This window comes from Phoenix dactylifera, chromosome 18 (genome assembly GCF_051530095.1).
Source record: "Phoenix dactylifera cultivar Ajwa chromosome 18, Ajwa_hap1_PhDact_Kaust_v1.1, whole genome shotgun sequence".
In the NCBI taxonomy this organism is placed as follows: domain Eukaryota; kingdom Viridiplantae; phylum Streptophyta; class Magnoliopsida; order Arecales; family Arecaceae; genus Phoenix; species Phoenix dactylifera.
In genome coordinates, this window is record NC_143207.1 from 15,168,022 (window position 1) to 15,182,633 (window position 14,612).

Consider the following 14,612-nt stretch of genomic DNA (forward strand, 5'->3'; position numbering starts at 1 on the left):
GTAAGGTTAGAAGCCAACCGTTTAGACTAACTCGAGAATAGGAACCAAGTCTGATGCCAAAACAGACAAAGTTAAACCTCTCCTTCATGATCAGCAAGGTAATGCCTCGATATGTAACTAACATTTGCTTTAATCTCCTCAACATTGGCATGTTAGGAAAGGAAAGAACAGAGCTAGAAACTTGTAAGGACCTGTGGGGGCGTGTGTTTAGTTCCACATCGGTTATTTAATGAGGAGATTTTGAGTACTTATACAGGATCAAGGAACCCAAATAATACCTTCCAGCTAGCCATTATGAGTGAGGTCTTGAGTTGTTACAAATGGTCTCATAACGGACTTAGCCCATAGCCTATGTGGATTAGAGGATACTGTAGTACATGTTCATAGAGGCTGACCCCAGGTCTATCGTAGTGCTTGTGATTATATTTGAATGGATTTGAACCTTTAACATGACGAGAACGTTAGGGTTTGAAGGGAGGGAGTATGTGAGAACTCGTGCGGGCGTGTGTTTAGTCTCACATCGGTTATTCACTGAGTAGATCTTGGATACTTATACAGAATTAAGGAACCTAAGTAATACCTTCCAGCTAGCCATTTTGGGCGAGGTCCTAGATTGTATCAAATGGTATCAGAGCAGATCTAGCTTACAACCTATGTGGATTAGAGAACACTGCAACACATATCCATTGAGACTGACCACAAGCCGATCGTGGTGTTTGTGATTAGATTTGAATGGATTTGAACTCTTAGCCTGACTAGGACGTCAGGGCTTAAACGAAGGAACTATGTGAGGACCCGTGCGGACATATGTTTAGACCCACATCGGTTATTCGCTGGATAGATCTTAGATGCTTATACAGAATCAAGAAACACAAATAATACCTTCCGGCTAGTTATTTTGGGTGAGGTCCTCAGTTGTTACAAAACCTCTGCATAAGTTTCTTTAGTTCTAACTCTGAAGTGCCCCACAACTGTAAACCAGGATATCCATATTTCACAGGTAAATGAGCGTTCATTCTATGTAGAATAGCATCCAACCCAAACTTGCCAAGTAAATATATGAATTCAACTTGGTTATATGCTATCACAGATGCTAAAACACCGAAAAGGTCAAGGCATTTGTATGCAGTTTAGATCAGTACTCAAGTGCATGGACTATATTAAGTATCATCGTTCACTCAGATTACCAGTAAGCTGAAAAGCTTGCATCACATACCGAATAAATAGAAGGTTAACATTCTGTACTATCATTCAAGCCTTGTAGAGCATGCCAATCTCCATTCTCTGTTGAAGTGGTACTGCCAGAGTAGGAAGTGCAGATCTACAGTTGCTGTGCAGAAACTCATAGAATCCTAGCAAGATCCTATCAAACCGGCTGGTTTCTCTACCAATGTCAAACCTTGTCTTGCCCCGAATGTGCACCACACCAACTGATTTTGCTGCCTCCAGTTGTAAGATCTCCTCCGCAATAGAAACAGGTGACAAACCATCTGAGTTCATCTCAATATGTGCTCGCAAGCTATTAGTAACTTGGGTCACAAGGTCATCTTCCTCAGGGTTAAGGGAGTCAGCATATCCATATTGAACCATGCACCCGTATATCCCATCAGGCCCGAATTTCCTGATGATGATTCTCTCATTTGGAGCGACTTTGGCCACCAACAAGTGTCTGAGAGTGGTAAAGATTGTAACTTTATGGAGAGAGCGCATATTCTGTATGTAGTGTCCAAGTATTGGAGTCAATCCATCCTGTATATTGCTGTAAAAGAAGCATAAACCTGGAACTCTTTGGATATCAGACCTTGCCAAGAGCTTGCCAAGGCATTCCAGAGTTATTTTGTTAGTCATTTCATACTCAAGCTTTCTTTGCCTCCCATAATACCACCCAAACATTATAGATGCAAGGATAGTGGAAACTGCAAAAGGAAGCCATCCTCCTTCCACAAACTTAATGAAAACAGCACTCACATATGCCCCTTCTAGAATGGAAAAGGATACAAAGTACAAGACAGCAAGGATAAGTGGCGTTCTCCAAATGATGATCATGACCAGAGTCAATAGAATTGTTGTTATGAGCATGACAAGTATAACAACGACACCTGCAGCAAAATAGTATGGGTTAATATCGATATGAAAATTAATAGAGAACTTTCCCAATGCAACTTAAGGCCAGTTGGTTGGCACAGATATCATCATTTCATGTGCTGGGGAGTGATTTCAGGATCAAACCAGAAGGTGGCATTCTCAAGTACCATCTTCATCACCCAACCCCCCACCCCCTCTCCCCCATCCCGGTGAAAAAAGAGGGGCAAGAAAAAAATATTAATTATAACATTAATATAAAGTTCAAAATACAACTAAGTAGAAAGAACAAATTATTAGTTAGCCATACCAAAAGCATTTCCAATGCTGTTTCCATCACCGAAACCAAGTATGACAGCAACACAGAGAAACATGAGAATGTAATTGGTTTCCGGAGAGTAGACTTCGCCTTCTTTGTACTGCGAAGTGTGAACCACCTTAACACGTGGAAAATAATCAAGGACTACTGATTGCTTAATAACAGAAAATGTTGCAGATATTAAGGATTGGCTTGCAACAATTGCTGCCAGTGTTGCAATGATAAACATGGGCCAATAGACTGGACCTGGCACGAACTTGTAAAACCCATCACTGTGATCATCAAGGTGTTTGATAAGATATGCTGTTTGCCCAGCATATGTGAGGACTAATGAAGGGTATATGCTGAAAAGGAAGGCTATCTGCACAGAATAAGTGATTGTATAAGAATCTCCAAACTATGCAAGATGATATCCTATTTTATGCTTACTTAAATACCTGAATAGACTTTTTGTTGAAATGACCGAGATCTGCAAACATAGCTTCCGCACCTGAAATATGAGCAGAAAGAAGAGTGACATACAACAAAATATTTCACACACTTGTTCTGTGGAGACAAAATGATTGAAGGTGGAAAACACCTGTAATGCATAGAACAGTGCCTCCAAGCAGTTGCCAGCCCGCCTTTCCTTTCCTCAGAAAGAAAGAGACTATATAATGTGGTGACAAGGTTTTAAATATGCCAGGGTAGTATCGTAAGAAGCTGTATACACCTATAATTGGGGTGGTGAAAGTCCAGGCGCCCATGATAGGGGAAAAGAGGAAGCTAACTCGAGAAGTGCCAAACTTTTGCAACAGAAATAAAACAATCAAGACCACAGCAGACAAGGCTTCCACAGCAGCTGCAAGAATAGAATGTTACAGACTGACAAAATGAGAAGGAAGCAGTGTTGACAAAAGAGTGTACTGTATTTGTTCACTAACATACATTTGTGAACAGAAGGGAAAGGTCCTTTCAGTCCATCCATTGCTGATAACACTGGCACAATCAACGATATGTGAAAAAATAAAAATCTGAGGTATTTGGCATTGCCAGCATAAGCATATGCAGCATAACAGAGTGTGCAACAAGTACCTGAAATAGCAGGTGTAAGTATGCCATCTCCGATGAGCATACACATCCCTAGCATTGCAATGAATAGCACAATTCTTCGTGCAGTGATGCTACGCTCAAGGAATTTTCCCAGCCTACTTTGCTTTTCTTTGCTCATTAACTGGTTAGAATGTGAAAGATCTGCCATTGCTCTTTTTGATGGAAGGATGCCGATATTGGTGTGCCTACAGAGTAAAGAATATAGAGCAAAAGTGCCTCCTGCAATTTGTCATTTCAAGCAACTCAGCAACTGTAAGGGAAAGGAATAGTAAGTAGAAAATCCCAACTTACAGGATTAACAAATCATTTTTTAAAATATTTCTGAAAAAATTGCAGTAAACTGATGGTGCTGATATTATAATAAAAATGTAAATCGAAGTATGAACATGTGATGCTAATCCCTTCAAATCATTTAATATTTGCATGGTAAGTGGTAGATCAGAGACACATGGTTTCTAAATAGAAAAAGATTCAATTAGATGGCATGGATAAAAGAACAAAATCTACTATCTGATGAAAACAAAAAGTTCAGGTATTCAACAATGACAAAATCACAAGCTACAATAGTGACTTGGTTACTAGCAAAAGTGGGTCCATCCAACTGAACAAGAGGTCAAAACTGTCAAAATGTCGAGTGCATTTGTTCAGCAGTTTTAGAAGGATACTCACAAGCAGATAAATTATGCAAGAACTTACACATCAATTTCTACAAGTTCAGAGCGGTGGCACTTTTTTACACTTCAGCCCTATCTAGTTCAGGAATGTTATATCCAGGTTAGGTGGAATAACTGGAATAACATGGGAAAGATGGCAGCATAAACTGGAATAAATTTATTCTACCATTCTAAAAAAATAGTTTTGTCCAGGTTAAGCGGAATTATTGCGTAAAATGCTTTTCTAAGAATCCTCCTTATCCCTCCACCAATCTTCTGAAGCAAAACTATAGAAGTGGCCATTAGGCAGAATATAGCAAGTATAGGAGTAACTTATTCTGCTTTATTCTGTACTATCCCCGAACTGAATAGGTTAGGCATGACGAATCACAACATTCCAAGAAATGTATAAACTTACAATGCATAAAATTCCATGCATCCTGAAAAAGGCATCCCTTTTTCATCAACCAGAGATGTCAACAATAGGCACAAAATTTCAGCTGTTAAAGTACAGTCCGCTGCAAGTAATGACATTTCAACTCTCATCCATCCCAAGTGCCAGATTAGATCAGGACACTATTACTAAAGTGCTGTGACTTCTTCTATTTCCTTAAAATAATATGTGACATGAAATACAAGTTTCTCAATTGAAAGAACCATTCACTGGGTAACATAGTGTAGGCTTGGGTTAATGTTTCAAGTCATCACCAACTTAGTTATATCATCTAGTCAAGATACATGATGCGATATCCAATTTGATAACCCTAACAGTTCATTTTGATTCACAATGTCCAAATGCATTAAAAAAAGAAATCTTACTTGAACATTAAATGACAGTTCCTCAATAACATAGGACTTGTCTCAAATGATGGTTGGGAACTATTCCAAATTTCTAACCACATTTATCTTGCTCTACATGTGTCAAAGGATATGTAAAATGCAATGAATGCTCTGGACCATCAGCCTGGATGATCCACCATGTTTACCATGAACAGGGCATAACCAGCTCTTCCCATATGTGTTCTAAAATTATGTATAATAGATAAATATCTCTAATTTAGGTGCCTTGAAATTAATTATTGAACAAACTTCATAGAAACTTAGGCACCAGTGCTACGTGTTTACTTAACATTGAAATATTCATAACATATAAAATCAAAATCAACATTTCAACAATCTTTGTTTCTGAGGTAAAATAGAGCCAACTAGAGGTGACCTATAAAGTACTTATAAAACTCCTTTCTTCTATTAGAAAACTACTTTCTTCTAAAAAAGATCAAGAAATTACACCAGGCCCTTGAGCCTCCAAGTTAAAGTCACCTAATCAAATAAGAGTTTCAACAACCAAAATCTCACCAGCCAAATAAAAAGAAATATGCTTAATGGAGAATTCTTGAAGAAATGCTCAGAACTACATTATCTAGTTAGTTAACTGCACACAAATGACCTACGCATGTATTAGTTATGGCATTCCATAAAAGGACTTTAACATGGAGTTGAGCTATTCTAACACAAACTCTAACACCAGCATACAACCTGAGCAGTTCTTATAACAAAAAAAAATGGAAAAAGAAATTGGTTTTGTGAATAAATTGAGAGCAGCAACCATGGAGCTTCTGTTCCCTATTTACAAGATGGTAGGATTCATATATGTTATGGAATAGGATGAGTTAATCTCTTAGGCAGAATTCATCATGGTGCTGGTTAGGAGCATCCTTGAAGGACTCACCGATATGAGAGCTATATTGAAGCCACAACTATGGAACTTGTGATGATTATTATCCACTCTCATGAAAATGTGGTGCTAGAGCATGGCATAGGCAAGTACAAGCAGGCCTCTTTAACCTTTTATTTTATTTGATTAGCTTCTATCCATCACCCTGCAGCATATATTGCAGTTGCTGTTAACAGCCCTAACCAGCCACTGGGGCAGCTAGTGACCACTGGGCTTGCTGTTACCAGCTGCATATGGTCTAGACAAACTGGCAGCAAGCAAGGGAGCTCACAAGGCTATAAATATGCAACCAAGGGACTGGTGAGAACCGACTCTCCACAATATTCAAGCTCCCAGAAAGCACAAAGGGAAGCAAGATTTTGTTCCTATTCTCTCAATTCTTTTACTCCTCTTCTCACCTATTAATCCAACATCTATTTTCAGCATCAACTTTCTTTTCCTCATATTCAGTCCTTGGGTAAAGAAGTATACTGGCTCAGATTTTCTCCGTGGAAGCCATACCAACTGGAGTAGTCAGATCAAGTGGGTGGTTGTATCTTGGGAGTCATTACCGCACCACCTGCACACAGGGGCAATAGAGCCCCCAGGACAGCAACTTATGCACTTCCACCCAGGCCAGGCTTTTTTCCCCTTCTTTTTTAAGTATTGGCCCACTACCTTATAACTTATCTCCAGCACAATAGATACCATATCTACAATGAAGTCTGATAGGTGCAGCATTATCCCTTCACCATCTACTTCCACATTTGAGAATTATATTAAGAGAACCAAATTGTCCATAAAAAAAAAACCAGGAAATTTACTTCCACTGCCATCACTGAATCCTAAGTGCACTGTTGAACCACTTCATGACATGTATTGTCCAACCAAAAGTGTCAAGGAGTTGTGGGATGCTCTTGAGGCAAAAAGTATGGCCGAGAGGGTACCAATTTTGCAAGTTCACTGCCTCCACATCCTCCTAGTATATGACTGTAGTTGAAAAGTTTGCCAATGACCCAATCCATGACTCTCAAGAACCACCAATAAGAGTAGAGGTTATGAAAATAATCTGGAGTGAGGACTGTAAGGTATCTTACCTCACATAGAGTCTCCAACCTTCATGGTCAAAGTATGCCAAGATCCTTACCCATAGGCAAGTAGAATTAACCTTAACCCAAGCCTCCAACTATCCTAGAGCGAAAAGGCAACATGATTAAAGAGCAGAACAATAAGATGAGGTCTAAGGTTAACCTAGTACAAGGACAAGGAAGACCTGACAAACTAGTTGGACCAAAACCACCCAATCCATTAAGACCTAAGTGCAAGAACTTTAAAAAAACCTTCAACGAGAACCAAAATGAAAACCCCCAGCCAAACCAAAAGAACCCTGTGAAACTGGAGAGTGAGAGCAACAAAAGGCTTTACTTCACCCTAAAAGAAACCTAAATTGTGATATCTTCTTCCAAGTTAGGGATTTTGATGCACATAGTTTGGCAGGCAAGAAATTCATGGAGCTGGATCTAAGATATCAGAGAAATGCCAAATAAATCATGATAGACTCACTGACAGTAATAAACCTTTGTATTTAGAGATGTATGAGAAACGTGATTATGTGCATTGAATGCCAGAAGATGACTTGTCATGTTTACCAGATGACAAATAATTTATTCATGAAAGCTTCATTTCTTAATCTTCAGACCTGAATCTCAAATGTTACTGTGTTTATAATGAGTTAGTATCATTAAAAATTAGATACCACACAGGAATGCATGATTTATTCCAGACAGAGACTCCTTTGAGCCGGATAGGTAATTGGACTACAATCCAAACTAGTTACGTTATTGACAGGAAATTTTGACATCCCAACACCCAATCTACATATTAGAAGTTCTTACTTTTGAGTCGCTGAACTTTTAATGAGACCACTTTGGTGCTCAAAGTAGAGTATTGTCGCACTTACTACCAGACCATATTATTGTGGCAGATTTATCTGAGCCTCCTCCTGAAGTGCTAATCTTATTCAAATTTTAACTCCATGTCTTTTTCTATTGAAGTAGAAAATATTGATAATATCAACTAATAAAAATGGTGTTAATTCTCCATTGTAGTAAAAGTTAAGTTTATCTTCACTACGAAGTTAGCATAAATGTATAATTGAGTCTTCTAGACAACCATTGTTTCAAGCTGCTACTCATTTAACTTTTTACATCCGCAGGTCCCCTCCCTTGCATTAGTATTTTCTTGAAGTTTGTTTCAATTATCACCACAAGCATTATCTTATAAAGATAATATATCATAAATCACAAGGGGTGTCAATGAGCAGCACATACAACTGATTATCAGATGAGGTTAAGATCAGATCTTGGCATTAGGAGCCTGGGCCAAACCATAATGAATTATAGTGAAAAAGTGTATGATGATCCGAAACTATTTATACAGGTATCCTCATCATAGTGTGCTCGATCAAAACAATCTCAAGATTACCATGTAATTTGCATATATGATAGACAACCATAGCACTATCTTGTTTTATTATTATTTGGTCAATAGTTATAATCGCATGAAATAAAATATAGGTTGACTAATCTATGGGAACTGGAGTTTGTGCTGCCAGTAGTTACAATATTTTCCTAGATAACTCGGCGCATCAGTTTCTTCCTTCTCCCTTAGCTGCAAAGTTCAATAAATATTCCATGCTTCCCATCCTCCTCTGTTATGTGATTTACACTATTTCAGCCTTCAGATCTAAACATCGTATTTCACTTTATTGCTCATGATAACCAAATTCACCTCATATATGGGTGCTCTTCAAGCATTAATTTCCAGCTCCCTTTCACTTTATTACATACAATATAAAGATGCAAAATGTCTCTATCTCTTATTATAAGAAAAAAAAAATCATATAAAGAAATCATTTGTCCTCTTTATGCAAAACAAGCCAAAAATGAGATTCCTACCGAATTTCTCCCTTCAAAAAATTGTAATATTTATGCTCTGTAAGAATCATCTTTTCCTTCCACATAGGCCATGTTGCCGTTGCATATTGCACTAAAGTTTCTTGCCCATGATTCAAACAGAGGCAAAAGTTCCAACTATTTAATAAGACCTCTACTCTATAATGCAAACAAAGAATAAACCTCCCTCTACATGACTCCTATACCTACTCAGCTGAGTATCTGTACCACTCCAGACCATGGAAAAGGTCGACATAAGTTTCCGAATTGCCTGCACTTACAATTCAAGCAAGAAAACAGCAGGAAAACCGAACATGGTGTCCGGGAACCATGTCACACAAAAAGACAAGGGAAGTAAGATCAAAGTAGAAGCAAAACCAAAGCAGTATCTTCCCATTTCAGCAAAGAGAAAGCAAACGCTGCACATACCTTCACCATGGTCATCAGCATTCAGAGCAATGCAAACATACTTAACAACCCCAATCAGAGTAAGAGTCCAAAATATGATGCTGTAGATCCCCAAGTAGTCCTCTTCCGTCGGAGACTCCAAGTTCATCGACGGGTAAACGTAGAGAGGAGAAGTAACGAGGCCACCAAAAACAACTCCAAGCGTCCTGTATGCAAGAATTATGTCCCTCCATTTGCCACTCTTCTGCCCGGACCCAAGAGATCGAATTACTAAGAACTTATGACCAAGCAAAAACTAAAGAAACAGCATAGAATAGAGCGCATCAAGGAATCATCTGAAATATTTAAAATTATTTAGCAAACAGACCTCTCTATCTATCAAAATTGATTACAATTGGAAGACATTACAAGAAATAGAAATATTCCAATTGAAATATTGCCTTATATGTAACGGAATCTAGAACGCATAACAAACACCACTTTCTTCCATCAACTAAGAACACAAAATCAAAAAAGATATCAAAAAGAATATAGGGATTATAGGAGGTAAAACACAGATTAAAAAAAAGGCAATAACCACGAAATTCCAAGTATAGACAGCATTAAAATTCTCATCACTCACATCACTCTCGTCTGCATGGCTGAATCCAGAGTGGTGGCCGTTGGCCGTCTGGAGCTCCAAATCCATCGGATTAGAATAACGGGAGGGATAGAAGTCGTCGGGGGCGGGCGAGGAGTCGCCGCGGTCCGCGAGGGGATTTATAAAAGCGTCGGCGCCAATGAGGAGGTGCCGCGCGCCACCACAGAGTCCGGTCCCACGTGGTGGCGGTCCCGGCGAAGGAAACGGAAAACAGAGGAAGAAAAAAAAAAGAGCCGAGGGAGAATGAAGGTCCTTCCGCCCCGGCACTGGGGAAACAGGGGGAACGGATTTGGTTCTTGGTGTCTGGCTCTGAGTAGGAATTGCTGATACTCCCCGATTTCATAACTGACACGTGTATATTGGTTTCAAATGGGGCCCGCAGGGTTGATGAGACCGTGGGATGGGCATCCGATGACGCGACCACGGCTGATGGCTAAACTGCCCCATCAGCTCAAATAGCTGGGCCGGCAGGGATCTTCTGGTTGGTTGGGGATTAGAGCTACATGAATTGCCTTTTTCAAACAAAAATAATAATAATAATAATAATAAATAAATAAATAAATAAATAAAAAACTGCTTTTGGATCACATAATTGTGCTCGGACCGTTTTGATAGAATATAAGTTTTATTTTTTAAAAATTGTAAAAAATGTAAAAACTAAATTAAAAATAGCAGAAAAATTGAGAAAAATTATCAAAAGAATACATATTTTTTTTCTCATTTTTAATAAATCAAGATATAGGACTATGGGTGGAATCGATCGATTTTTTGGAGCCCTCGATGGCTTATTTTCATCACCAAGGGGATCGGCAAGAAGTCACCCTTTCTTGGAGAGGGAGAGCTTGCAGGTGAACTCATTGAGGTCGGTCTCGGCCTGGTACATCTTCTTTGCTCAGAAGGAGGACTTTTTGGATGAGGTGGTGGGGGCTCTAGCAGCGGCATTAACGGTCGCAACTTAAGGTGTGCAGAAAAATATGGCCAAACCATAAACTTGATATAAACCAGTCTCTTCGATTCAGTCTATATCGGTTTTTTTAAGTCGATTTGGTATTGGTTTAAAGAAGCCTTGAACCAAAAAAATAATTTAGTTTTGGTTTGAATTTTTAGAAAACCTATTCAAACCGATTCGAGTCAACGGATCCGACTCGACCTATCATGTGTATATAAGTATATATATTTAAATCGACCCGACCCGACCCAACTTATTTGCGTTTATAAATATATATATTCAAATCTATCCAATCCGACCTGGCCCATCTATTTGTGTGTGTGTATATATATACACACATACATATATATTTTAATTTAATTTTTTATATGTTTAGACTTAGCCTGCCAATTTATTTTAGCCTATTGAACATCAATCCTATATAAAAAAAAAAATTTATATCTAAACTTAACCTAGCTCATGCAGCCCAATTGATTAAATATCAACAAGATAAACCGAACCGTGCCAAATTTTTTGGGTTAGTTTGAACTGGTTTTTTTTGGTCGGTCAGTCTGGTTTCAATTTTGATTTTAGAAAACCAATTTAAGTTGGTTTGCTTCCAAAAATAACCCTAAAACAATCGAATCCAACCATGCACATCCTTAGTTGTGGTGACTGAGGAGGAGGTGGGGATTTGTAGGTGGAGGTGCTGTAGATGAGGATGCAAAAGATGCCCTCGCAAAGGAAGGTAGTGCCGATGGAAATCCCCACCACCTAGAGGTTGTTAGTGTAGTGGAACGTGGAGAGGACTGTCGCCATTATCACGTTGTACATTTTAGATAAGTGGAACATTACAAGCAAGTTGAAATAATTAGAAAAGCAATCGAGCTGCTTTATTTCATACATCAGCTTCCAAAGATGGATTTTAGTTTTTCTGGCACCAAGTAATACATGGTTGAGGCTAGAAGCCCAATAAACTATGTTCGAAATGAGCAGTTACTCAGGAAATGCTTCAATAATGGACCATATGGCCGGAATTCTAATAATGTTCCACCGAGGAAAGCCGCTAGCTTTCAGAAGCTTCTTCCACTCCTCTTCAGTCCTTTCCTTTCCGGTTGAGGTGTAGGCAAACATCAGCATGTCAAATTTCGCCCGTATGTCTCCCAGTGGGCTATCGTCATAAGGATATAATACTACGTCCACAATTATGACCTTCCCAGTCTTCTGTGGGATCACACTTCGGCAGTTCCTTAAGACCTTCTCGCACTCCTCATCTCCAAAGCAGTGCATCACCGTCTTCAACAGAGAAGAGAGGGAAGAACAAATCAGTATCTCGTATCAAATAATTGTTATTCCATAATGATGAAGCCTTGTCTCAATTATTTGGAGTTAAAACAAAGATAGCTATCATAACTAATGGAACAAAAGTTAAGCCAAATGCATGCAGAGGGACTCAGGTCAATGCATTACATTTGATGGTTTGAGCTGCGCTCATTGCAATGGTTGATCTGATGATAGACATGTGAGAGGCTTGGAATGGTATGTGGTGTTTGTGGACGTGCGTGAGACTTTAGAGTTTAGATTGCCAATGATGGTTTGCAAAATCCTTAGAGCTCAAGACTACTAACTAATTGAGGTGAAGTCTTGCCGACCAATAAAAGGGTAGGTAAGGGACAGGATTAATGTACAATTTTGGTACTGGGTCCTGCTATGAGATATAAAGAATGATGAGGACAAAATATCCGGTTAATGAGGGCTCACATGTTGTTGACCATTTGAACTACTGGATATCCAGGCAATGATTGGTCACGTGTTCAAAAAGGCTAATGGGGCTGCGGACTAGATGGTCTCGTACCTTTTTTCATGCAAATTCATTATTGAATCAACCAGTGCACAAATCTGAAAGTGATCCGAACACCACCATCCCTCGTTTGCGTAGATCTCAAAGTGACCAGCAGATCATCCAACTATAGAATTGTGGAGGAAGGCAACTCTTTCTTCCATGGAAAAGATACAACCCCTCTATTTACTAGGGTTGAAATCAGATTGTATATTGATTGTATGGATATTAGTCAGATACAAAATTTACATCCATATTTGTTTTAAGCGGATACGAGTCCGAATTAAATACCAAAAATATGGATTTAAATATGCATATAAATTGGATTATGTAAACTTTATGATCAGAGAATCAAAGATATTACTAAATGGTGATAAATCTCAAGTTAATTGCATGTTAATATGGTTCTTTTAAAAGTTCATAAGTGCCATATAAAATTAAATAGTGTTACAAATAGAATCAGATATTCGGATATGCATCGGATATGTGTTTATCTATATCTACATCTATTTTTTTTTGACGGATATGAATATGGATACGGATATTAGTCGAATGTTCAAATTTCTATCCTTATCCGGATAGATTCGGATCCACTTTCATCTCTATAATTTACCCATCCTTTTGATTCTCATGGATTTGCATTGTGAGTTATGCCGCACAATGAAGCAACCTGAACGGTGGAAGATAGCTGCCTCTTTCCGAGTTACCATTAGCAGTTATATTCTATTCATCAACTTTTTCTTGAGTGATTATACTTAGTTACGGTAGCCAGCATTTTGCTCATCCTAGATTTCCACCTTACCTTCATGAACACGGCATCCGCCGGAGGGATGGTTTTAAACATATCCCCGGCGACGTGCGTTACGCCGGGGTACTCTGGCGCACCCCCGATGACATGCGGCAGATCGAAGTTGATCCCCTTGATGCCAGGGTGCAACTTCAGAATCGCCCCCAGCGTCGCCCCGGTCCCCCCGCCGACGTCCACAAGCGAGCCCAAGCCCGCGAACCCATCCTTGTACGCGGAGATGACGGCGTCGAGGGTGCCCTTGGCAGTGCACGCCATCGCGCTGTTGAACACCGCGTTGAACTCCGGGTTCGTCGCCGCGGTCCCGAACAGCATGTCCATGCCGTGCGCCACGATGTACGGCGCGCCGCCCTGGCGGACGCTGGCGGTGAAGCTGCCCCATGCCAAGACGGGGAGGGGGTGCGTCTCGAAGAGGACCATGGGGACGAGAGAGAGGTCGGAGGAGCGGACGAGGACGCCGGAGGCCGGGGTGAGGCCGTAGAGGGTCTCGCCTGTCTCGCTGTGGGAATGGGTGCTGAAGATCTTCTTGTGGGCGAGGAAGCGCATGATGCGGAGGAGGGAGGTGGGATTGGGTGGCGGGGAGGGGAGGAGGGAGGCGAGGCGGGGGACGGAGAGGGGCTCTCCGTGCTCGTGGATGATGTCGGCGATGCCGAGCTCCACGGCGCAGCGGAGGACCATGGAGTCTGCAAAGGCCAGCATGGTCTGCCAGACCCAGGTCTGGCCCTCTAGGACTGAATGATCCTCCTTCATCGCCATGGTTTCTAGGGTTATCAGTACTGCTTTCTATTTATAGTGGCAATAAGCCATCCTTGGTTGTTGTTGACCGCTGCTAACGAGACGATTACTCCAGTTAGGTGTGCTCGCATTCTTTTGAAACTGCGTGCTTAAGTTGGTGTCGTACGTGGTTGATGTGGATCGTTGAGACCTTTATAACCATCCTCTCAAGTCTTCATATTGGCTGGCTCTGGGAATTTTAAGATCACAAACATGCTCTCATAGCCAATCAGCATTTGCCATGTCATCAACTTAGATCGGCTGCATGGGAACACAGACATACAGTGTGTCCGGGCGATCCAACACACCTGAATCAACTCGGGCTAGATGGTATAATTTAGTTGGATGAAATCCACCAGCCTAACCGCAAAGCAATAAGCATGGAAGCATGCATAATATGCTA

At 40.2% G+C, this 14,612-nt stretch overlaps 2 protein-coding genes across 5 annotated transcripts; both read right to left on the reverse strand.

Moving 5' to 3' along the window:
• Positions 1-588: 588 nt before the first annotated feature.
• LOC103706773 (putative potassium transporter 17) lies at positions 589-10,076 on the reverse strand. Of its 4 annotated transcripts, XM_089928475.1 has the most exons (8): positions 9,845-10,076; positions 9,244-9,466; positions 3,476-3,712; positions 3,329-3,379; positions 2,982-3,242; positions 2,839-2,891; positions 2,393-2,762; positions 589-2,099 (listed from the first exon to the last, which is right to left on the reverse strand). In XM_089928475.1, the coding sequence occupies exons 1-8, from the start codon at positions 9,908-9,910 to the stop codon at positions 1,252-1,254; spliced, it is 2,109 nt and encodes a 702-aa protein (XP_089784601.1). In that variant the 5' UTR covers positions 9,911-10,076; the 3' UTR covers positions 589-1,251. The 4 variants fall into 4 exon arrangements, with proteins under 4 accessions (XP_089784601.1, XP_089784603.1, XP_089784604.1 ...); XM_089928477.1 differs by lacking the exon at positions 9,244-9,466; XM_089928478.1 differs by lacking the exon at positions 9,244-9,466 and having other exon boundaries at positions 3,476-3,743.
• Positions 10,077-10,221: 145 nt separating this feature from the next.
• LOC103706828 ((R,S)-reticuline 7-O-methyltransferase-like) lies at positions 10,222-14,220 on the reverse strand. Its single transcript, XM_008791074.4, has 2 exons — positions 13,433-14,220; positions 10,222-12,086 (listed from the first exon to the last, which is right to left on the reverse strand). The coding sequence occupies exons 1-2, from the start codon at positions 14,189-14,191 to the stop codon at positions 11,787-11,789; spliced, it is 1,059 nt and encodes a 352-aa protein (XP_008789296.4). The 5' UTR covers positions 14,192-14,220; the 3' UTR covers positions 10,222-11,786.
• Between the last annotated feature and the right edge of the window lie 392 nt (positions 14,221-14,612).